General features: G+C 41.3%; 1 protein-coding gene across 13 annotated transcripts in view; it reads left to right on the top strand.

Moving 5' to 3' along the window:
- GRM7 (glutamate metabotropic receptor 7) overlaps nucleotides 1-24518 on the top strand; it is an 858094-nt gene that overhangs the window by 509604 nt on the left and 323972 nt on the right. For all 13 annotated transcript variants that reach the window (XR_009565806.1, XR_009565810.2, XR_009565807.2 and 10 more), the window contains one exon: nucleotides 8631-8771. Coding sequence is in view for 6 of the 13 variants with exons in the window: in XM_060307845.1 (XP_060163828.1) it covers nucleotides 8631-8771 (141 nt within the window). In the remaining 7 variants the exon portion in view is untranslated. The remainder of the gene's footprint in view (nucleotides 1-8630; nucleotides 8772-24518) is intronic.

Genomic DNA, 24518 nt, shown 5'->3' with positions numbered 1-24518 from the left:
TTATACAGCTGTGCAAAAGTCACCCTCTTGTGGAGACCGGACCCCCCAAGTTCGCTTACTCTGGTTAAATCCATGCAATTCTTCCCATGTTTCTTGTGGACTAATGCAGTGTTACATTTATAATTGGGATCCAATTTGATCATTATGCATTTATGTTGGAGGAGGTCCTTCAGAGGATTTGACCTTTGGTTGACCCTCAAGCCGACCCACCATTCTCACAGTGAAAGCCGTTTTCCAGGAAGTGGCCTTTAGAAGGTAAGGTGGTATTGAGACTGTCCGGATGGTATAAAGGCCTCTGTCTCAATTTTTAAGATTCTGGCAGGCAGTTACCCAAGACTAGCCTCATCTGTGAGTTCCCTTGCTTGTTAAACCTGCCACCTACCAACCTGAAGAGCTCTCTCTCTTTCTTTGGTCTCTCCTTGCCTTCCGTGTATGGGGGCCAGTTTCACATTTCACCCAGGGAACTCCCAAGTTTGTAAACCAACAAATTATCCAACAGGTTGGTGTTTATTCGATTTTTACTGAAAGGGCAGCGTGTCCCTGGTGATCTGAATTGCTAGCTTTATTCGCTATTCTATGAAATTCTCATGTGCAGTTGGGTCTATTTGTGGACTTTCTGTTTTATTCCAATGGTCTATTGATCTCCTTGGTCTTCTGCCAAATTGATTCTTTTTATTCCTAGAGATTTATAATCTATCGTCACAATATCATACCTGGTAGGATTTGTATTCCTCTTCTTCACCTCCCTTCATCAACATCCCCAAACACTCACATGCAGTTGCTCTTCTTTTTCAGAGTTCTCTTGGTTTTTATATTTTCTCCATATGAATGGTAAAAGCAGCTTGTCTAACTCTAGAAAAAGAAAATACTAATATTTTCTATTAAGATCACAGAAAACTTACAAATTAGCTTCAAGGGAATGGACAAAAGGGGAATTTTAAAATTCTAATGAAGGACAAAAGTCAACCTAATTAAATGGAAAGATACACTTGTCCTTGGATAGGTATTTTTTTGTAGCTATTTTAGTGGTGATAGTCTCTTGTACACATCTTAGAAGTGATTTTGTTTGTGTATACCAAAATAGATGATTTCTCTCAATTTTATATGCTGCCACTTTTCCAACTTTCCTTCCTTTATAATAGCTTTTTCAAAGATATATTCTTAGTGGCCTGAGATAGTATCTCTTATTTCAGGGGAGTTTGTATATCACTGGAGTTGCAGCCAAGGTGTGTTAAAGAGAGGTGCATTTCTTGGTGGTGGAAAGCTTGGTGTCTGCCAGGACAACCACACACATCTTACCAACAAGAAAAGAGGTTCAGGTGGGAACTGTCAGAGGTGGTAATGGTGGGGGAAGCGTGCTGCGAGAGGAAGAGCTCAGGCCGCTTGAAGGAACACATGTTCTCCAGCACCTGCTGACGGCTGCCACGTGGGAATGGGGTCTATGTTTCCAGACCGTCTATCGTTACAAGGGAAGCCAGAAATCTGGACTTACAAAATAAATCTCCTGATTCTCTAATTAGCTTTTAAAATACTCTGGGGCGAAATAGAGAGGACAAGTCTGTAGGTTAAATATATTCCATAAGCCATCAGTGTGTCACATCTGGGAATCAAATGATGTCATTCAGATGGGAGAAAAGCTAGGAGAAAGGATACTAACATGGGATTTTTGACTTGTCATGGTTGTATTTGTTTCCTGGGGCTGCCATAACAAGTGACCACAAACTTAGTGGCTTAGAACAACAGAACTCTATTCTCGTACAGTTCTGGAGGCTAGATGTCTGAAATGCAGGTGTGGACAGGACTGTGATTCCTCTGAAGGCTCTGGGAGAGGATCCTTCCTTGCCTGTTCCAGCTTCAGGTGGCTCCAAGGTTCCCTTGGCTTGTGGCTGCATCACTTCAGTCTCTGCTTCCATCTCTACACGGCCTTCTCCACAGCCCCCTCTCCCTGTGGGTCCCTCCCTCTGTGTGTCTTTTTTAAGTATCCTTGTCATTGGATTTAGGGCCAACACAGATACTCCAGGATGACCTCAATCTTGAGAGCCTTAACTACATTGGCAGTATAATTTCTTGTTAGACAGTATCCAAATATTTTCCCAGTGAGGTCATATTCACAAGTTCAGGAGGTTAGGAAATGGACATATCTTCTGGGGGCCACAATTTAACCCACTACCGTGAGTTCTAAGAATAGAAAAGGGAATAAAACAAATGCTTATTTTCAAAATGTATTGTTCTGATTGACCCTCTCAGCAGGAGGGAACGTGAGTTCCTGGCTGCTTTTCCTCATCAATGTCTCCATCTTCCCTCCCCACCCCTCCATCCTCTTGTCTCTTCTCCTCTCTTCTACTTCCTTCCTTCTCTTTCCCCCCTCCTTTTCCCCCTCCCCCCTTCTCGCTCTTTCCCTCTCTCTCTGTCTCTGTCTGTGTTTTTGCCTCTTCTTTTTATTCATCGATTCATTCATCTATTCTATCAGTATCGCTTCCCTATGATGTGCCAGGAGCTGTGTTTCTGAATCATGAGCACATCTTTCCAGAGGCAGAGGCAGAGCGGGAAGAGCTGAGAGCCTCCCCTTTACAGGCGAGCGCATAGGAAGCCTTGGGTCCTCCCTGCCGTGTAGGCTGACAGGGATACTCTAGCCTGCAGTGCATGACTTGTGTGGATAAGGCAGCAGTCAGGGCCACTGGTCACTTTCTCATGCCTCGTGAAGCTCCATTAGTATGTCAGTCTCCGTTCACCGTAGCCGAGCGGGGCTCTTGACACAGATAGTTTTCCTTTCATACTACGCACCTGGGAGAGCTTTCTTCCTTCTCAGTTGGAAAGGTCACCTCCCAAACATACCGCTCGGGATGAATTACGTGTCTATTGATTTGCACACTCTTGTCTTGACCACAGATTTCAGGAGGAGTTTAAAGGCAACATCCCAGTTAAAAGAACAAAGAACCATATAAATGTCATTTTATAATACTAGCTAAAACCCTGCTCATCATTTCTATGCTGATCTCAGTTTACTTCCAAGAATATAGGAATATTGTTCAACATGGGATATTTGCTTTAGAATCCCCTGTAGATTAATTTCTGAAATTAAAATCATCTGTCCAACAAAAGGCACAATTTAATACTAAGAATTTCATCAGCTCCACATAAAAGAATGATTTTCTCCCTTAAGGTAATTCTTATTCTGTTTTCTATGAACTGAAACCCTAGTCTTTTAAAACTCAGGTAATTTAACTAATAATAAAGGGACGTGTGTCCAGATCACTTTTCTTCAGAGCTCTCACGGAAATGAGAAGGAAGTATTAATTCATTGTGAAACACGCAGACAGACACCCATACGTGCATATATGATTAGAGTTATTCTAAGTTCTGCTTCAATCCCTAACTCTCTGTTGCACCTTGGTGACTGTACATCTGGTATTAAATAGCCTCGTCCTTTAAAAAAAAAAAAAGGGTAAAATTGTGAGGCTATAGAAACTGTAATGAACTTGGGAAAAAACAAAAAGACCCAGATCTGACCTTCAGTGGGCCTGACCTCTGTGTTATCAGCTCTCCAGATGATTTCGATACCCACCCAACTGTGTGAATCACTGCTCTACATGGGAGCAAACACCAGGGTCTGGAATTAGCCAGACTTGAGCCCAGAATCCTCTCTGAGCCTTAGTTTCTACCTCTAAAGTGTGAATAACTTCAGTACCTACTTCCTAGGGTTTATGTGACACTTAATGAAAAAAATATATATAATGCTTGTTATTTTTCTAATTATAACTATTGGTACAACTTTTTATGTAACCAAATGTAAATCTGTCTGACATCAGGATTTTTAACAACTACTTGGGAGACTAACTTAGTGATATATTTATTCATTCATTGGATAAACGTTTATGCCATTAGTCTATTAGAGTTTTAGTAGCGATCCTAGATAGCATATACACAGAAGATGGTCCATGTATATGTGTTGATTTTGAGGCCAGTTGTCCTGGGATACTTTGAAATGTGAGAATGACTTAAGTATTCCTAAGGCATAGCTATTCCATCTGAACAAATGTCCAATCTGTGCTCATCCCCACTCCCTATGTTTCCCTTTTTTCATCTGTGTATCTTCTCTCTCCAGGAAGCCCTCTCTGACTCCCTAACACGGTTCTATCCCTGTACCCTTCCTTCATGGAAGCTATCACAGGTGTAATTTTATATTTATTTAAATGATACTTTTTCAAGTCTATCTTCCCCACCAGGCTGGCCGTAAATCCCATAAGGGACAGGTAGGTTTTAATCCCAAGGTTTGTGAGTGCAGAGAATAGTGCCTGTCACAGGGTGGGTGCTCAGTAAATGTTTACTGGATGAGTATGTTTATTGAAGAACCAACAGTTTATATTATACTATATCAGGCAGAATGCTGAGTGCTTTACAAATAAGAGTTTGTTTAATCCTTGTAACAAACCTATGAGGTAGGTATTACTATTAACCCCATTTTACAGATGAGGAACCTTGAACTGAATAATGTGCTCAAGTTCATACAGTTCAAACCCCCCTTGTGACATCAGTGTGTAGTTCACCACTACGCTATATGGTTTTCCTACTGACAGAAAAGTGCAGGTCTCCTAGGGGTTGGCAGTTCACATCTCTAGGAAACCACCCAAAAGCCAATGTATGCTATGTCGGTACCTGGCTAAGGGCTCTGAGTTACCCCTCAAGGCCATGGGCCTTCAGAAGAGGTAGTGAAGATGTTACCAAAAGTGGGGTCTGTCTACTCTCTGCTCAAAAGCCAATAAAGAGGCAGGGTTGGTGAACAGGAAAGTTGGCTTTCCTCCGGAGGCCAGCAACCAGGGAGAGAGGGCGGACTCATATCCACAGGCCGATGCCCGGACTGACAGTCAGTGGGCAAGAGCTTTTGACGTGGAGTTTCAGGGGTCACGGCTGGAGGGAGGGGGCTACATGCAGAAACAGCACAGTCAGCTCTGACAGTCGTCTTGAACTTGGTCATGCCATGGTCTGATCCACGTCATCCTGATTGTTTTGAGTACAGTTAATCTTTAGTTCCAGGGTCACTCTGTTCCCATTTCTTTGAGGCCAGTTCTCAGAATGGTGGCAGCTTATGGCATGGCTACAGTCTGGTCATCATGTAGTTAACTCCTTCCACATGGTGGTGGTTTCAGCATCTACAAGACAGCTCACAGGATATGGCTCAGCATATTATCTATAGCCCTTGAGGAGGAACTAGAGGTCCTTGACTTTGCTTAATGGCTAAACTATTATTGTTTGTCCTGTTTGACTGCTTTCCTTTGCTTCTGCATTTTCTCACTTCTCTGATTAAACTTATACTTTGGCGAAAGTTTTTGTACAGACCAAAGGCAGGCAGAGGACATGAAGGGAGAAGGACCACAGTGTCCTGCTCCATTTCAAAGACACAGGGTATTTAAGGTTACCTTCTTAGAAGCACTAAAACGTTGCACCAGGATGGAAATTCCTGGGCTGGGGAGCCCAGAGTGATAACAGGAGACAAAGTTGAGGCACACAGCCTTTGAGGCTGCAAAGGAGCCTTGAGAAGCAATGGAGCGAACACACCAGGAAAACTCACCCGCAGGTCACACGGTGCCCTCCGTCTCCCCCTAGCCATCTGCAGGCCACAGTATGCAAGGGAGGGCTCCTGCCATACTGAACACAGTACTAAGCAAAAGTCTCAACTGCAGAAGCAAAGCGAAGACCCTGTCATCTGAACCAGGGCAAAGATTCGAGGCTGAGAAGGTGACAAGGCTGACATTTAACAAATGGGGCTGGAACGGCTTAAATCCCAGCTTCAGAAGCTCAGGATTTGCTTCTCACAATCTGGGCAACAGGAGAATCACCTGGATCTTGTTAAAAACCCAAGATTGGAGAAGTCCAGCTTCTCAAAGCGGGAGCTACATGCACAGCACCTGGGGCTTGTTAAAAAGGGAGCCTCTCAGGTCCCACCCCAAACCTCCACCCCTTCCGACATGCCCGGGGAAGCTGGTCGCTCGTTCCATGGGAGAGTGAAAGCTGAATTCGGCCTGCAAGTGAGTCCCTGCTGTGAGCTGGCGAAGGAAGCTGGGAGTGAACTGGGTGGGTGAGTAAAAGGATGGAGTTCAGACTAGGAAAGCCTGTTGCTCGTCCACGTCCTGTTATAGCGCAGGCTTTCCAGAAATCTGTTGGTTCTCTCTTAGAACAGAGGGAGACGCCTGCTGCCTTCTCTTGCCTACCACCGTGTTAGCTAGCTGCACCCTAGTCCTTCCTTCACCAGCACTTTTTTGCATTTCTAGCAGACACAGGCTGAAGAGAGAGGTGTTTTGAAGTGATGGACTTTTTCGGTGATGAGGTTTCCTCTAAAGATGTCTTCTTCTGAGCTGGGGAACGTATGTATCGGTGGTACAATTTGAGCCATTTTAGTAGTTCCTATTCTGAGTCTGGTTTGAGCTTCAGGCCTGTGGCATGTGGCCAAAGAGTTTATCTCCATTTGTGTTCTCTGGAGGCTGCTTCTTCCTTAAGAGTGTGTTGTTCGGGTGTCTCACAAAGAGGGGCTTAGGGTGCCGTGCTAATGCAGCAGTGTTTCAGTTGTCTGTGGCTGCGGAAAAAACCACCTCAAGTGTTAGTGGTTTAAAAGATGAATCGCCGCAGTTCTGCAATCGTGGCTGGTCTCAGCTGAGTGGTTCTACTGCAGTCAGCTGGACGGCTGCAAAGTCCACAAAGGCTCTGCTGAGAGGGCTGGGGTCTGGCTGGGCTCTTCTCTTTCCACATGATGTCACGTACCCCAGCCACTCGTGTTAGAGCATGGTAGCTGGATTCCAAGGGGAGTCTCTCAAGGACAAGGTACAGTGAGTAAAGGGTTTTCCAGCCTCCGCCTGCATCGCACCTGCCAGTGTCTCATGAACAAAGAGGCAGGCTGCGTAAGAGGGGACCACGCAAGGGCGTGAAGCCCAGGAAGCATGGTCCATCAGGGGCCATCAGTGTCACAGTCTACCACTGTTGCCTTTTTTTTTCCCCCCTTGTGGGGGTTTGGCAGGGGGATAGATGGAGAGAAAAGTGAAAGTTAACTAGTTACCATTGTGAGTGTATGTATGTATGTACATGACAGGCGCATACATGTAGTGTTCCTGGAAACTCTGGGGGACTCTGTCTTTCCCCCAAAGATTTCCCCTTATTGAGGGATTGTTCTTTTACTGATCAGTCATCTGGAGACTGGGTTATGGGAGAACAGTGAGGTGGGCTGGGACTTCCAGCCAGACAGGTGGATCGATCAGTGTTGATATCAGAGTGAGTCAGATGCTGCAGCTCGATTACTCTCAAGTCAGCGAAGGCAGCGCGTATGAAAGGACAGTTTCCTGGATACCGGGTCAAGAATCATGTTCTCACAACACCCTAGAAAATAACTAAAAGATGTATAGACTATTCTTTTTATTTTCTCTAAAGTATAATCTCCTGTATAGGTTTCTTTTTTCTTTTTTTTTTTTTCTTTGTCTCATTTACTTATTTCAAGTTTTCCACTTACAGTAGGGCTACTGTATGTTGGGCCATGAATGTAGTAGTGAATAAAATTAAACTGACGTGCTCCACTTGTGAAGTTTAGAGTTGAGAGCTGTTTTTCTCTTGTGGCCTTAAATAAGAGTAACTGAATAATTTACATAATGTGAACGTAAGTCCATCTTCTCCTATGGTTCTTGACCTTAAACTCCATGAGTTTCCAAAGTCTTCCCACTGCCACAAACAAGATGCCATAAGGAAAACAGGTGGTGTCATCTTACAGGTAAACGGAAGGAAGATAAGGAAGTTCCAGCGTGTACTTGCTCGTGTTTCCCCGACTTAGTGAGATTAGTGGAGCTGGGATTCAAGGCCAGCCCTTGTGATACTGAATCCAATCTGATTCTCACAGGACCACTGGCCCATTTAAAGCTGCACTATCCTAAAGAGGTAGCTAGAGATTTCCTGGGCACTTGTTCTCTCGAGTCTGCTCATCTAACACTCTTTAGAAAAAGCATTACACTTACGTTGGGGTCAGTTTACCTATGGCCTCTCCAAAAACTTCCATTTTGACTAGAAAGTCAGTTCCATAATGGGTCCTTACTAAATGCAAGAGGGTTCTTAGAATGATAATCACAGATCAGTAACTCACATGCGTAGGGATGCAGAATACGGCATAGTGGTTGACCTTGGGCACTTTATCATGTCTTCTAAGACTCTCTTTTTTCATTGGCAAAATGGAAATGATAGCAACTAACCACATAGGCTGTTGAAATGAATGAAAGGATCTACGTAAAGCAGAGAGTCTGGTCCACAGTAAGCACTGAAATGATCACTTATTATCTTGGTGATGATGAAGACCTAGTCTACTCCCTAGAGATACAAGGGATGTTGTGATCACTGTGTCACTGCTAAGGTCTCTAATTCAGATTTCATTGTGAAAGTTCATTTGTAGGCCACACATCTGCCTGACAGATTGAACTAGGGATTTAGCCATAGGAGTTAGCATTAGTATTTTTTTCACTTTTTTTTTTTTTTTTTTGATTGACACAAAAGAGCAAGCATCCAGTCCACTAAAATGAAGAAAAACCATCATTGGTATTTTTATTTCCAAATGTCCCGGCCGTGCCCCGCAAGCAGTAACCTTTCCGTTTAACTCTGTTTAGGGTTTGATGCCTACTTTACATCCCGCACGCTTGAAAACAACAGAAGAAACGTATGGTTTGCCGAATACTGGGAGGAAAACTTCAACTGCAAGTTGACAATTAGTGGGTCAAAGAAAGAAGACACAGATCGCAAGTGCACAGGTAATTTCATTCTCACTGTCCTCATGTTACTCTGCGTGGCCAGCATTGTGATGTCTGCAGAGCTGACAGAAGGAAGCTTGGCTGCAGACGAATTGAAAAAGTAAATTGAATTTTACTAGATTGCTCAGAAAGTGGAACAGGAACGTAAGACTTGAGCGGCAAGAGCAATACAGACAAGAGTGGATTCTTTTCTGCCTGTCTGTCTAGCAGTAATCGACATTTTCTTTGATGCTTTGAGTTCAGAAGAGGTCATGTTGCCTTGAATGCTGTCGCTGGTAAATATTAGTTCATGTTGTAGCCAGGCGTATAAAGTCATTTTCACATAGACCAAAGTCTCTCACAAATTCCATACCAGCATCAGATTTAACTATCAGCAGAGAAATGACCAAAAATGTGAAAACAATATATTTGATTAAGGAAAGAAAGTACTTGGGGTTAGAGTAATGAGAATTCCAATGTTCTGTAACATCTTGTGGGAAAACCCGAACGCACTTTTTGGCTAACCCCGTGTGGGTGTAGGTGTTTGTGTGTGTATACACACATATATATATGCAGTAATCAGAAGTTGACATCACATGTTTATTCACTGATTGGTTCACAAATATATATTGAGCGACTCCTTTCTGCTAAGCACTGTGCTAGGTACCGCTGATCTGGTGGTGAGCAAACCAGGTAATGCCGCTGCTTTCACGCTGCTTAGAGTGTAGTGAGAAAAAATCAACCTTATTCCAGCGACCTTGCTATGAATACATAATTATAAATTGCAGTAAATGTTCTGAATGAGGCAACGGCGTATAATCAAGGAATTTTACTCATGTTAAAGGCGGAAGCTCTCTCAAAAGGTGAGTAGACGTTGGCTGGTTGGGGAAGGGGAAGACCAGATTGGAGAATTTCTGGTGCAGGAAGAGCATGGCACAGGGCTCGAAGCAGGAAAACGATTGTGCCTCTTAGGATGTGAAAAGCAGAAAAACATGCAGTACAGTGACTAGGATAAATGTGTGAGCCGAGGCTGCAGGTGTAGAGATACAAGGAATAAGCTATGCTGGGATGTATGTGGATTTTGGTCTTTATCCTGAGGATACTGGAAGTTGTGGGAGGTCTTACACAAGGGTGTGATGTGTTCTACCATCACCTAGCCCTCTATTAATTAGCATTCCCCAATTTTATACTTCAGGAGCCTTCAACATTTGTAATGATGCCCTTGAGGTACGACAAACCCTAACATGTCTTTAGTATGATCAAGAAAGAGACGTTCGTATTGTATACACTCATGTGTCGTTTTTCTTTGCAATGTGGGCCTTCGAATATTGGCCATTCAGATACTGTAGATTCCCCCATTCAGTAAACATCTGTTAATGAAGAATAATGCATGTAGAACATGGTACTAAAACAGCACGAATGGTGCAAGGATGCTGACGTTTAGGCCTTTTCCTCAAGGAGTTTTCTTTTTGTGAAAAAGGAGAGAGAAGATATCAACAGAGACATGAGTAACAATAATGGTACAAAATCAATATGATGCACGGTTGGATGCCTAACTCAGTTAACTAGAATATCAGATTAGCCACATTCTCTAGCCCGTAGTGTATAGCAACAGTGTTTTCAATGATAGGATCCTTACAGTGTTGGGGGAAAATTAAGTCAATGTTGACTAGAACTATAGGTAACACCAAGCTTTCAAGTAGAAGTTGAAAAATTAGCTTGACATCTGGGTAATTTGTCTATATGACGGGGACATGCAATCGTACTACAAGTACCTCAGTGATTGGTGACAGTTTTTTGGCTCTTTCTGACATTTGATGTTTTGTAGAGTCTGAAAGGTGGAATGAATTGTCTGACGGCCGTTAGGATCGTTCTGTCTAAGGCTCATCTCCAGTCTTCGTATATACTCTAACCAGGCTGTTTTATCTGTAGTCACATTTCAGTGCTGATTATCAAGAATTTGGGTTTATAAAAACATGTAAGCTCATTATCCAAGCCACTACCTTCAAAAAATGGAAACAGAAGTGTTGATGTTTTCATATCATGCTTCCTCCATGTGAGAGACCTATGATCACACCCGGTAAGTTAGCTGAGGCCCCTCTCCTTTTCCTTACTTACCACTTCCCTTGTGGTAAGAGGTGCCGTACTGAGTGGACGTCGGTATTACTACTATCATTGTGTCTTTTGTTCTTCCTGTTAATGGATATAAGAACGTGGATGGTCTGTGTTTGTTATTCTTCCTCATACTTTCTCTTTTCCAAATTCAACTAAACTTGTACTTGCTTTGGAAGTATTCCCAGAATACTATTTTAAAAATCTTGACATTTAGGTATACCTCAACTTGGAAGTGGAAAAGTGGGAGAAAAGACATAGTAAGATTTGCTAGACCACAGGGAAAGAAAAAATGGAGAGAAATGACATATTAAACTGTATTAATGAGAATACTTGCAGTGAGAAGTTGTTTTAATGAAAGAGAAGAATGGATGAGAGAAGAAAGCCATTGATAGGCTTAAGGGCGTGGGTGATGTAAGGGAAAGCTTGGTACCCAGATTTTGAAACACTGAAAGAACGGGCACATTGGAAAGAAGCAACCAGATGAGGAGGTAGGCTAAGTAGTCTGGCATTGCCGATCGTGGAGTCTGGCATCGCAGAGTGCAGTTAGTAGATGTTTTGATCTCAGGGCTGCAGAAAACAGCCCGCTCCACAGACCTCTCTCTGTGACTGGTCTCTGCTAAAGAACAAGAAAGTTTTAAAATATTCATTCCTAGGATTTGGACACAAACTAAAATGCAGGCATGTTTTTTCTGGGATATATGGCCTCTTCAGCCGTCATGAGCTACTTACTATATATTAGCTCTAAGTAGTCTTGGATCATTCAAGATTCGAGGTCAAGATCATTGAATCAATCATCTGGTCAGACAAGTTTTGAACATCAGTCGTGGGACCCATAACTATTTGGAGAGAGCACATTCCTGGCGTCAGGGGAAAACAGGGAGTTCTAAAAACCCAAGATGGTAAAAAAAAAAAGTCATGAAAGGAAGAATAATTGTCGAACAAAAATTATTATTAAACAGGAAATAAACTGCATATGCTTTATAATTTCACATTGGGCTACATGTGCATGGATTCTTACCTGAACAACCATGGAATCCTTATTCCTATGAATTATCCATATGCATTTAAAATCTCCTTCAAACAAGGAAAGCTACCACATACTTCAGTGTTTTAAGAACATCCCAACTTTCCTTGATACCCAATTCCAAGGTCTCTCAACCTTGAGAGCTAGACATTCTTCATCCTACTTTCCCTGGTGGTTTATCTCAGTTGTCATTGATATAAATTAAGACTCGCCAGGAAGCCATCCTGCTCATGGGTTATCTTGGCTGCCATCCTCCAAGGAGTCACATAGTCGAGCAAGTTTATTGGTGGTGTAAGTTTTCACAGAAAACACAAACTCTATCTGAAAGGTACTAATGCCATTCATGCTACTTCATGGTAGAGCTATATTTTCTAATGGAGATAGTGGTAACTACACACACATTAAAGTAAGCATTTTTAGATAGCTCGTCATAGATTATTTGTTGCTCATGGGAAGAAAAATCAGACGTGATTTTTCTTTCAGGTTGAATTTATGCTCCCCCACCCTCCCCACCCCACTGGGTAAGTGTGTTCACCCTTAACACTTGCCAGTAGATTGCTGAAACAGAGACCAGTTTAGCATGTGATCTCTTTGGGAAAAATATGTTTTTGTGGAGTTACCGAGGTCAAGAGAAGAAGGAAAATAAATAGATGAAGTTATTATGTCTCTGCAAAAGAGATTGAGGCCATCTTGGTGTCAGGAAAAGACTCTGCCAATGTGTGGCATGAAAGAGGACTAGCATTGTGTTCCAGGGCTATCTCTGAATACCCCTGTGAGAGACAGAATTTAATCTCTCAAAGCCTTTCCTCATCTTTGAAATGGGAATAATAATTAATAATTAATTGCATCCAAAGTTGTTGTGGGAATTAAATGAGAGCGCTCAAGAAGAGGATCTAGAAGCTCTTTGGTGGGGCTAAGGGCAGACTCTGGGAGGGCTCATGCCCGGGAGTACTTCCCAGAACTTCTGCTGCCAGTGTCCTTGTCCCCACCGTAAGCCACAGCCGCCACCCCTACTCTCCCTGCAGCAGACTAGCAACTGTGTGGCTGACAGGGTATTGTTGCTCCAGCCAGGTGTCAGGCCTGAGCCTCTGAGGTGGGAGAGCTGAGTTCAGGACATTGGTCCACTGGACACCTCTCAGCTCCAAGTAATAGCAAACGGCAAAAGCTCTCCCAGAGATCTCTTTCTCAACGCTAAGACCCAGTTCCACTCAACAAACAGCAAGCTACAGTACTGGACACCCCATGCCAGACAACTAGCAAGACAAGAACATAACCCCACCCATTAGCAGAGAGGCTGCCTAAAAACATAATAAGGTCATAGATGCCCCAAAACACACCACCAGACGCGGTCCTGCCCACCAGAAAGACAAGATCCAGACTCATCCACCAGAAAACAGGCACCAGTCTCCTCGACCAAGGAGCCTACACAACCCACTGAACCAACCTTAGCTGCTGTGGTCAGACACCAAAAACAATGGGAACTACAAACGTGCAGCCTGCAAAAAGGAGACCCCAAACACAGTAAGTTAAGCAAAATGAGAAGACAGAGAAACACACAGCAGATGAAGGAGCAAGATAAAAAACCCCAGACCAAGCAAATGAAGAGGAAATAGACAGTCTACCTGAAAAAGAATTCAGAGTAATGATAGTAAAGATGATCCAAAATCTTGGAAATCGAGTGGAGAAAATACAAGAAACGTTTAACAAGGACTTAGACGAACTAGAGAGCAAACAAACAATGATGAACAGCACAATAAATGAAATTTAAAATTCTCTAGAAGGAATCAATAGCAGAATAACTGAGGCAGAAAAACGGGTAGGTGAACTGGAAGATAAAATAGTGGAAATAACTACCACAGAGCAGAATAAAGAAAAAAGAATGAAAAGAATTGAGGACGGTCTCAGAGACCTCTGGGCCAACATTAAACGCACCAACTTTCGAATTATAGGGGTCCCAGAAGAAGAAGAGAAAAAGAAAGGGTCTAAGAAAATATTGGAAGAGATTATAGTTGAAAACTTCCCTAATATGGTAAAGGAAATAGTTAATCAATTCCAGGAAGCACAGAGAGCCCCATACAGGATAAATCCAAGGAGAAACACACCAAGAAACATATTAATCAAACTGTCAGAAATTAAATACAAAGAAAAAATACTGAAAGCAGCAAGGGAAAACAACAAATAACATACAAGGGAATCCCCATAAGGTTAACAGCTGATCTTTCAGCAGAAACTCTGTAAGCCGGAAGGGAGTGGCAGGACATATTTAAAGTGATGAAAGGGAAAAACCTACAACCAAGATAACTCTGCCCAGCAAGGATCTCATTCAGATTCGACAGAGAAATTAAAACCTCTACAGACAATCAAAAGCTAAGAGAATTTAGCACCACCAAACCAAATTTTCAAAAAAAATACTAAAAGAACTTCTCTAGGCAGGAAACAGAAGAGAAGGAAAAGACGTACAATAACAAACCCAAAACAATTAAGAAAATGGGAATAGGAACATACATACTGATAATTACCTTAAATGTAAATGGATTAAATGCTACCAGTAAAAGACAGACTGGCTGAATGGATACAAAAACAAGACCTGTATATATGCTGTCCACAAGAGACCCACTTCAGACCTAGGGACACATACAGACTGAAAGTGAGGGAATGGAAAAAGATACTCCATGCAAATGCAAATCAAAAGGAAGCTGGAGTAGCAATTCTCTGTCAGACAAAATAGACTTTAAAATAAAGACTATTACAAGAGACAAAAAAGGACCCTACATAAAGATCAAGGGATCAATCCAAGAAGAAATTACAATTGTAAATATTTATGCACCCAACATAGGAGCACCTCAATACATAAGGCAAATGTTAACAGCCATAAAAGGGGAAATTGACAGTAACACAATCGTAGTAGGGGACTTTAACACCCCACTTTCACCAATGGAGAGATCAACAAAATGACAATAAGTAAGGAAACACAAGCTTTAAATGACACATTAAGTAGCATGGACTTAATTGATATTTAAAGGACATTCCATCGAAAAACAACAGAATACACTTTCCTCTCAAATGCTCATGGAACATTCTCCAGGATAGATCATATCTTGGGTCACAAATCAAGCCTTGGTAAATGTAAGAAAATTAAAATTGTATCAAGTATCTTTTCCGACGACAACACTATGAGAATAGATATCAATTACAGGAAAAAAATCTGTAAAAAATAAAAACACATGGAGGCTAAACAGTATAATACTAAATGGCCAAGAGATCACTGAAGAAATCAAAGAGGAAATCACAAAATACCTAGAAACAAATGACAGTGAAATCATGATGACCCACAACCTATGGGATGCAGCAAAAGCAGTTCTAAGAGGGAAGTTTATAGCAATCCAATACTACCTCAAGAAACAAGAAACATCTCAAATAAACAACGTAAACTTACACCTAAAGCAATTAGAAAAAGAAGAACAAAGAATCCGCAAAGTTAGCAGAAGGAAAGAAATCATAAAGATCAGATCAGAAATAAATGAAAAAGAAATGAAGGAAACAATAGCAAAGATCAATAAAACTAAAAGCTGGTTCTTTCAGAAGATAAACAAAGCTGATAAACCATTAGCCAGACTCATCAAGAAGAAAGAGGGAGAAGACTCAACTCAATAGAATTAGAAATGAAAGAGAAGTAACAACTGACACTGCAGAAATACAAAGGATCATGAGAGATTACTACAAGCAACTATATGCCAATAAAATGGGCAACCTGGCAGAAATGGGAAATTCTTAGAAAAGCACAACCTTGCGAGACTGAACCAGGAAGAAATAGAAAATATAAACAGACCAATCACAAGCACTGAGATTGAAACTGTGATTAAAAATCTTCCAACAAACAAAAGCCCAGGACCAGATGGCTTCACAGGCGAATTCTATCAAACATTTAGAGAAGAGCTAACACCTATCCTTCTCAAACTCTTCCAAAATATAGCAGAGGGAGGAACACTCCCAAACTCATTCTACGAGGCCACCATCACCCTGATACCAAAACCAGGCAAAGATGTCACAGAAAAAGAAAACTACAGGCCAGTATCACTGATGAACACAGATGTAAAAATCCTCAACAAACTACTAGCAAACAGGTTCCAGTAGCACATTAAAAGGGTCATACACCATGATCAAGTGGGTTTTACCCCAGGAATGCAAGAATTCAATATATGCAAATCAATCAATATGATACACCATATTAACAAATTGAAGGGGAAAAACTATATGATCATCTCAATAGATGCAGAAAAAGCTTTTGACAAAATTCAACACCCATTTATGATAAAAACCCTCCAGAAAGTAGGCATAGAGGGAACTTACTACAACATAGCAAAGGCCATATATGACAAAGCCACAGACAACATTGTTCTCAATGGTGAAAAACTGAAACTATTTCCACTAAGATCAGGAAGAAGACAAGGTTGCACACTCTCACCACTATTATTCAATATAATCCTGGAAGTTTTAGCCCCAGCAATCTGAGACGAAAAAGAAATAAAAGGAATCCAAATCGGAAAAGAAGAAGTAAAACTGTCACTGTTTGCAGATGACATGATACTATACATAGAAAATCTTAAAGATGCTACCAGAAAACTACTAGAGCTAAACAATGAATTTGGTAAAGTAGCAGGATACAAAACTAATGCACAGAAATCTCTTGCATTCATATACACAAATGGTGAAAAATCTGAAAGAGAAATTAAGGAAACACTCCCATTTACCATTGCAGCAAAAAGAATAAAATACCTAGGAATAAACCTACCTAAGGAGACAAAAGACCTGTATGCAGAAAACTGTAAGACACTGATGAAAGAAATTAAAGATGAAACAAATAGATGGAGAGGTATACCATGTTCTTGGAATGGAAGAATCAACATTGTGAAAATGACTCTACTACCCAAAGCAATCTACAGATTCAATGCAATCCCTATCAAACTACCAATGCCATTTTTCACAGAACTAGAACAAAAAATTGCACAATTTGTATGGAATACAAAAGACCTCGACTAGCCAAAGCAATCTTGAGAAAGAAAAATGGAGCTGGCGGAATCAGGCTCCCTGACTTCAGACTATACTACAAAGCTACAGTAAGCAAGACAGGATGGTACTGGCACAAAAACAGAAATATAGATCAATGGAACAGGATAGAAAGCCCAGAGAGAAACCCACGCACATATGGTCACCTTATCTTTGATAAAGGAGGCAAGAATATACAATGGAGAAAAGATAACCTCTTCAATAAATGGTGCTGGGAAAACTGGACAGCTGCATTTAAAAGAATGAAATTAGAACACTCCCTAACACCATACACAAAAATAAGCTCAAAATGGATTAAAGACCTAAATGTAAGGCCAGACACTATCAAATTCTTAGAGGAAAACATAGGCAGAACACTCTGTGACACAAATCACAGCAAGATCCTTTTTGACCCACCTCCTAGAGAAATGGAAATAAAAACAAAAATAAACAAATGGGACCTAATGAAACTTAAAAGCTTTTACACAGCAAAGGAAACCATAAACAAGACCAAAAGGCAACCCTAAGAATGGGAGAAAATATTTGCAAACGAAGCAACTGACAAGGGATTAATCTCCAAAATTTATAAGCAGCTCATGCAGCTCAATATCAAAAAAACAAACCCAATCCAAAAATGACTAGAAGACCTAAATAGACATTTCTCCAAAGAAGATATACAGATTGCCAACAAACACATGAAAGGATGCTCAACATCACTAATCGTTAGAGAAATGCAAATCAAAACCACAATGAGATATCACCTCACACTGGTCAGAATGGCCATCATCAAAACATCTACAAGAAATAAATGCTGGAGCGGATGTGCAGAAAGGGAACCCTCTTGCACTGTTGGTGGGAATGTAAATTGATACAGCCACTATGGAGAACAGTATGGAGGTTCCTTAAAAAAATGAAAGAAAGAACTACTATAGGACCCAGCAATCCCACTACTGGGCATATACCCTGAGAAAACCATAATTCAAAAAGAGTCGTGTGCCACAATGTTCATTGCCGCTCTATTTACAATAGGCAGGACATGGAAGCAACCTAAGTGTCCATCGACAGCTGAATGGGTAAAGAAGATGTGGCACATATATACAATGGAATATTACTCAGCCATAAAAGGAAATGAAATTGAGTTATTTGTAGTGAGGTGGATGGACCTAGAGTCTGTCATACAGAGTGAAGTAAGTCAGAAAGAGAAAAACAAATACCGTATGCTAACACATATATATGGAATCTAAAAAAAAAAAAAAAAAATGGTTCTGAAGAACCTAGGGGCAGGACAGGAATAAAGACGCATATGTAGAAAATGCACTTGAGGACACGGGGAGGGGGAAGGGTAAGGTGGGATGAAGTGAGAGAGTGGCATGGACGTATATACACTACGAAATGTAAAATAGATAGCTAGTGGGAAGCAGCCACACAGCACAGGGAGGTCAGCTCAGTGCTTTGTGACCACCTAGAGGGGTGGGATAGGGAGGGTGGGAGGGAGACGCAAGAGGGAGGGGATATGGGGACATATGTATATATATAGCTGATTCACAATTTTATACAGCAGAAACTAACACATCGTTGTAAAGCAATTATACTACAATAAAGATGTTAAAAAAAAAAAAAAGGATCTAAAATGATACTAGGACACAGTAATAGCTCAGTAATGGCAATTATCTGCTCTTCCGGGCTGAAAGCAGTTACAGAGCAGGGTGGTGTTTCATGAAGATCCTATTGCCTTATGTCAGTCCTATGGAAAATCAGGATGTACAGCAAATTCTAGGAGGAAAATAAAGCCAGGGATTTGCATAAGCATGTAAATACATACCAGAGATTTTCACTGGGGCACACACTGCATAGCAATGTACTAAGGTATCAGAAAGTTTGTAGGCAAGCGTTATTCAACTTGATGCTGCGAATGGAATGAGACTCCAAGCTTATGGAATTTCAGCACCATAATATAGAGTGTGCCCAAGCGTTATAGGAGCTTGGACTTGCTGAGTACCTCATGTCCCAACTTTTGTACAGTTTTAGCCCTGATGTGCTATATCCCTATGTGGTTAGTAGCATCCCCAAGGTCTTTGCTCCCAGACCCATTCTTTGAACTCAGAAGGTTTTGAGAATGTGAATGTGTTTGCCTATGGCAGTCCGTAAAAATTATCACTCTGTCACATCTTACGGCTTATACAGACATTTGTCTAACTAACATTACGGTCCTGTCAAATGCCACTCTGAATACTGATTCTGCGGAATTATCTCTTTGCTGAAAACAAGTAACTCAGCATTTAGAAATCCATTATTCCATGAAGGGACAACTTGACTTTCAGAGATTTGTTTTCCTTTTGAGATGACAGAGGAAGAATAAATTGGTGACATATTTCTTGTTTTGTGGGTTTTTTTTTTTTTGTAAAAAGACGTATTCCATTGCTAGTGCTTTCAACTCACACAGTAAACAAATATGATTTTGTTTTGAGTCCCTAATCAACAAATATTTACTGTGGAAAGATAGCAAGGGCCAAAGAGTATAGTCTGGTAAATGTCCGCGTTCTGGGAGGTCAGTATCCTTAAGCTGTGTTTTTCTTTTCACCTCACTTGTCAAAGCTAATAGTTTAAGTAAAGGTCACTCTCTTGGGGGTGGCAAAATCCTGTTAATAAATGCTGTTAGTGAATAAAGCGTGTATTTCTAAAGTCTTTTATCCTCACCTGGGACCCAGGCCCAGTTGAGCCTGTATAATTTTTAAACTATCAGGACAAAGTGAGTCAAGTTCTCTGAGAATATATGTGGGGAAAATTTGAGTCTACTAATTAGTTCTCCCTGTCATTTTATTATTCTATTCTGAATTGACCTTTAATTGTTAAATAGATGTTGTATTGTGAGACCTAATTTATTCAGCACGATTAAGGAATCCACAACAAAATGTTATAGACAAATAATGTCTCACCCTTTGTTGCTCTAAGACTTTTTGAAGCCATTTTGATGAGAAGCAAAGTAAAATGCGTTTTTACACCTCTGCGCTTTGTTAAACCGAGGGTCAACGAAGATTAATTATGATTTAATCTGCCTGGAGCATTCATTATGGACTGTGTGTTAATATGGTTCTTCGTTAAATGTTTGATTCGCGGCCTTATCTCGGGACATCAGCATCTTGCTTGGTGTTTCTCTTCCTACCATCATCCTTAAGTCTTCCACTACCTGCCTCTGCAATGACTGGCTTCTGTCTGGGTGGGAACTGGAAATATAAGCCAAATTATTAGATTTTTTTATGTTAAATCATTCATTTATTTTTAAAATGAACATTAAATAAGTACTAAATGTCTCAGAATCATCTCAGAAAGGCTTTGTGGATGCAGTACAGCATTTTATAGCAGCTCTTCGGGTGAATTTACTAATAGAATTTAGCTAGGTGAAATGCTAATTAATATAGTGTTCCCCAAATTAGAATCATCTGAATTCACATCTGAAGTCTCCTTTGTTCTTGGAAAACTTATTTTAAATACTTTTCAGAATAAAAGTATTGAATAAAAGTCCCGTGTCCATGAAAGATGATTATGGGTATGACTTTGGATTCCTATACGTAATAGACGAAAAAAGGCTTTAGTGGAACATTAAATCATATTAAATGCTATGTTATTTCTCTGGCTTTACTTTTAATTCACTTAGATATGAAATTTTATCTTCTTTGATTATTTTAAAACCAGTAGAGTTATCTTTCTAAAGGAATTGAAGAACAAAAAGGTAGCCTGTTTTCAGTGGGCAGCATAGCATCAAATATGTCAAGTATAACACTTGATAAATTTGAGAGAAGATAAGCAAGATGTGACCAGCCTCGCTTCTGAGAGCGCTGACACTGCAGCCTCTCCTATGGTTACGTTATAGTAAGTACAGCTCTCGGGCCACCAAACCAGTAGTGCAAAAAATATGACTTGTGATTGTTTCCTATAACTCTGTTTTGCCCCTCCATTTCAGTGATTTTAGAAGTTTAAGCAGTCTTTGTAGAGTTGTCCGTTCCACCCAGTCAATGTGGTGGAACCTCATTTACAGAGGACTTTGTCAAGGCCAGGGACCTGGAGTTGTTTGTGAGGTCCCTTTGCTCTGGGCCTTTGGCGTCTATCCATGCCTTCTTCCTGTCTAGGAATCCTTCTCCAGGAATGTGATACCGTCCCTCAGGAGTGGAGATGTGGAGGTGAGCACAGCATGGACTTTTGATCCTGGCCTCAGGGCTCCTCCAGGCTCAGCTCTGATTGTGATGGCTTCTACCGCCCTCCTGAGACTGTGCTGGGGGAGGTGTTGGAGCCCAGGACCCTTTCCAGGGGCACACACCCGCATGCAACTTACAGGCTTCCCCTGTAAGTCTCTTTCTTCTCATCTTCCATTCTTAACTGTCTTTATTACAGGTTGAGGGAGGAGACCAACTTAGATCTAACCATATCCTTCTAATTCTTTTGCGTATGGCGTGCACTGTATGTCTTGAATCCTCCAGGACTCCAACTTCTGAAGCTCAGAGCCTCATATTGACCACGTGATACTGGATTTAAAACTCAAGTCAATCTTTTTATTTTATTTTACTTTTTTAGTGTTCTCTTACAAACTTCTTAAAAGCAAAGAATAAGAGCTCTGTAGCTTCCAATAATATATGAATATATAAGAATATTGCCATACACCACTGTGTCCGTACAACCAAAGCATAAGAGTCATGGATGACAGGACAGGTTTATGAAATTTTGCAAGCGTAGCGGTAAATTCATAAAGCTCGTTTTCTCAAATCTTGACCAGATGTGTAAGGTAGAGGCTGGCTATCGTCAGCCTTCTCAAATAGATATTTATCGGTGGACCCTGCAGGAAACGCATTTTTCTTTCTGCCACCAACCCTCCAGAGCATAAAGGGGGGTCTTCAGCAGCGCCCCACTTTAGCTCAGGCCATGTTTCCTCAGGTTCCTCTTGCCGTCCAGCCGCCACGGCATGGACAGGAGCTGGCTTGGATTCTACGCAGAAGCAAGCCCGATTGTGGAACACCAAGTTGAAAGCCCAGGGATATCCAGGCAAAAAGCATTTCCATAAACGTTAGAAGGCATAATTATCTGAGCTGTGTGTCATTTCTTCCTCATTAGCTCCAGGAGGCAGTGGCTTTAAAGATTGGAGTTACGGCCTTGCCGTGATTCGTAAAGTCTGTCAGGCTACGCACTTGATGAGAAGGAATTCCCGAGTGAGGGGAATTCAGCCCCTTCTCAGCAGCAGTCCTTGTGAGCAAAGTGCCTCTTCTAAGCGATGTACGTATTATAAATTGGCTGCTTACGGGCTTTTCAGGAGGTGTAAGAAAGGGCTGTGGCATGACTTAATCATGTATCCTCAAGCGAGTTAGGTTGGAATATAGCTTTCCTTAGGAAGCATTTCTAGTAATACAGATGTTTCATTTTCCCCCCTTTTACTTCTTCCAAAGAGAACTATGGATACCAAAACCATTTGAGGCTTTTACAGAGTATGCAGCATCATGTTCATCTTTCTAGAGAATAAAAATGTGCTCACAAGATAAATATCTACCAGACACATAAACCCAGATAAAACTTTCGAGAGAGACTTCTCACTTTGTCTTAGTTTTTCCAGTCACACTAGATCAGGTATGTGGTGACCACATGGGAAGACTTCCCATTTCCTCATCGTCTAATAGCACCCTTCCTGGGTGCTCATAGCTCTATTATGGAGAAGCACGTGTTCAAGCTGCCTGATGAAGCCACGCTAATTAGCTCTTGAAAAATGGTTAAGACTCGAAGAGGCCAATTGCCCAGGTGTGAATCCCAGCTCTTTCCCTTACTCTGTCACCATGGGCAAGTCACTGAAACATTCTCAGCCCCTTATTTGCTCATCTGTAAAATGGGGATAACAATAGTCCCTACTACATGGGATGGCTCGCAAGGATTCAATAGAACGGTGCCCAGTGGTAATAGTTTGCGTGCAGTGGGTTTACATGCCGTTGTTGCGATGGATGTTTGTGGTGACTGAATTTACCTTTGGCTTTGTTTAAAAAAAGCATCTCCCCCATGACTCAAATTGCCTATCCTTTTTTATTGTCATACTCAGCTGTGTTCTTCCTTTGCCTTAAACATCCTTGGCCTTATAAAGTGCTGTACACAGATCAGTATCCTTTTATGTGTTTATATCATCCAGTGTGATGCCCCTATCAGCCTGGTGAATAAACATGACACGTATCCTCCTCCTTTTACAGATTAAAACAAAACCAAACTTTGGAGCAATTCTGTGACGTATTTGAGAGCATATTTGCTAACGAGAAAAATAATCCCAATAACTAATGGCACGCAATTGTTTTCTCATGCATTCTCTCCCTCCTCATTTGTTCATTTCACAAATGTGTGTCGAGCACCTGCACGGGGCTAGCAACTGAGCTGGGAGGAAGATACGGGCTCTGCTTTCAGGGAGCTTCTGTTCCAGCCCAGGAGGAAGGCGGAAAACCAAAAGTAGATGAATAAAATAATTGCAAGTTATGATTAGTGCTGTGGAGAAAGCAAATAGGAGGCTAAAGTAGAAAACAACAGTCAAAAATTGTTCCAGGAAAAGATAGAAATCATCACCACAGCCCTGACTGTCTGCAAGGGGTTATTATACCCATTATACAGATGAGGAAGATGTGGCTCAGAGGGGTCAACCACGTGATAAATGCGGATGATTTCTCCCTGTGCTCTTTCTCCTCTGATGCCTAGTTCCCTTCCTAGACTCTTGGAACATGAGTAGGCACATTCTCATTTGAGGGTCACTTTATGTTTTTGTTCATACAGCAGTTTCCTTACTTGCTGACACCCAGCCCCATAAGGGCTCTTTTGTAGAACATCTTTGATTATGATCCTGGATTGATCCCTCAGGTCCTCACTTAGGAACAGCTGCAGTGGAGAAGTGAGTTGACCTTGTTTCTTCTCTCCTCTCCTGAGCTCAAAATAGGGCAGTATTTTTCAAACTTTGTTATATTGATGAAGAGTTAGTAGCTTGTACCAAGAAAAAAGACACAAAATCACATTCCCTGTCTCATAGGCAGCATAATTTTACAACAGGGAATTGCAGCCAGGACTATAAAATTCTCTTGGAATGTATCTCCTTCCTATGGGACTTCCTGCCCTTTTAGGGTGGGGCAAACAGTCCTGCAGCCTTATCGAAACAGATGGTGGAGATTGAAACCGGATGAAGTGCAAAATAATACTTTTAAGGGAGAGCATACCAATATCAGAGTAGCAGTTATAAACTGAGCTACCAAAGTGGTCTGCTGCTCTGGCACAATTGGGCAATTTACCATGGAAGGAAGGGAAATGTTGAATTACAAGATGCTATTGCTTTTTTCATTTGAGAAAAATGCAACTGTCACAAGCAAGTTTCCGGCAAGTTTGTAACAAATGGCTACATTTTAGAATTACATTTTGAAGAAACCATGGACAACTCAAAAGAAAACTATGCCAAGAGCTAATCCAAAGCAATTCTTCTGTGGATACAAGTGTACAAAAATCATTAGGACAAATAGTTATGGGACTTCAAGTATCTGTCAGCCTGGCTGTTAACGTGCCTACATAAATCATGCCTCCGGCGTGGA

This window comes from Globicephala melas, chromosome 11, assembly GCF_963455315.2.
Source record: "Globicephala melas chromosome 11, mGloMel1.2, whole genome shotgun sequence".
Lineage (NCBI taxonomy): Eukaryota > Metazoa > Chordata > Mammalia > Artiodactyla > Delphinidae > Globicephala > Globicephala melas.
This window is presented reverse-complemented; position numbering and strand designations above follow the sequence as displayed.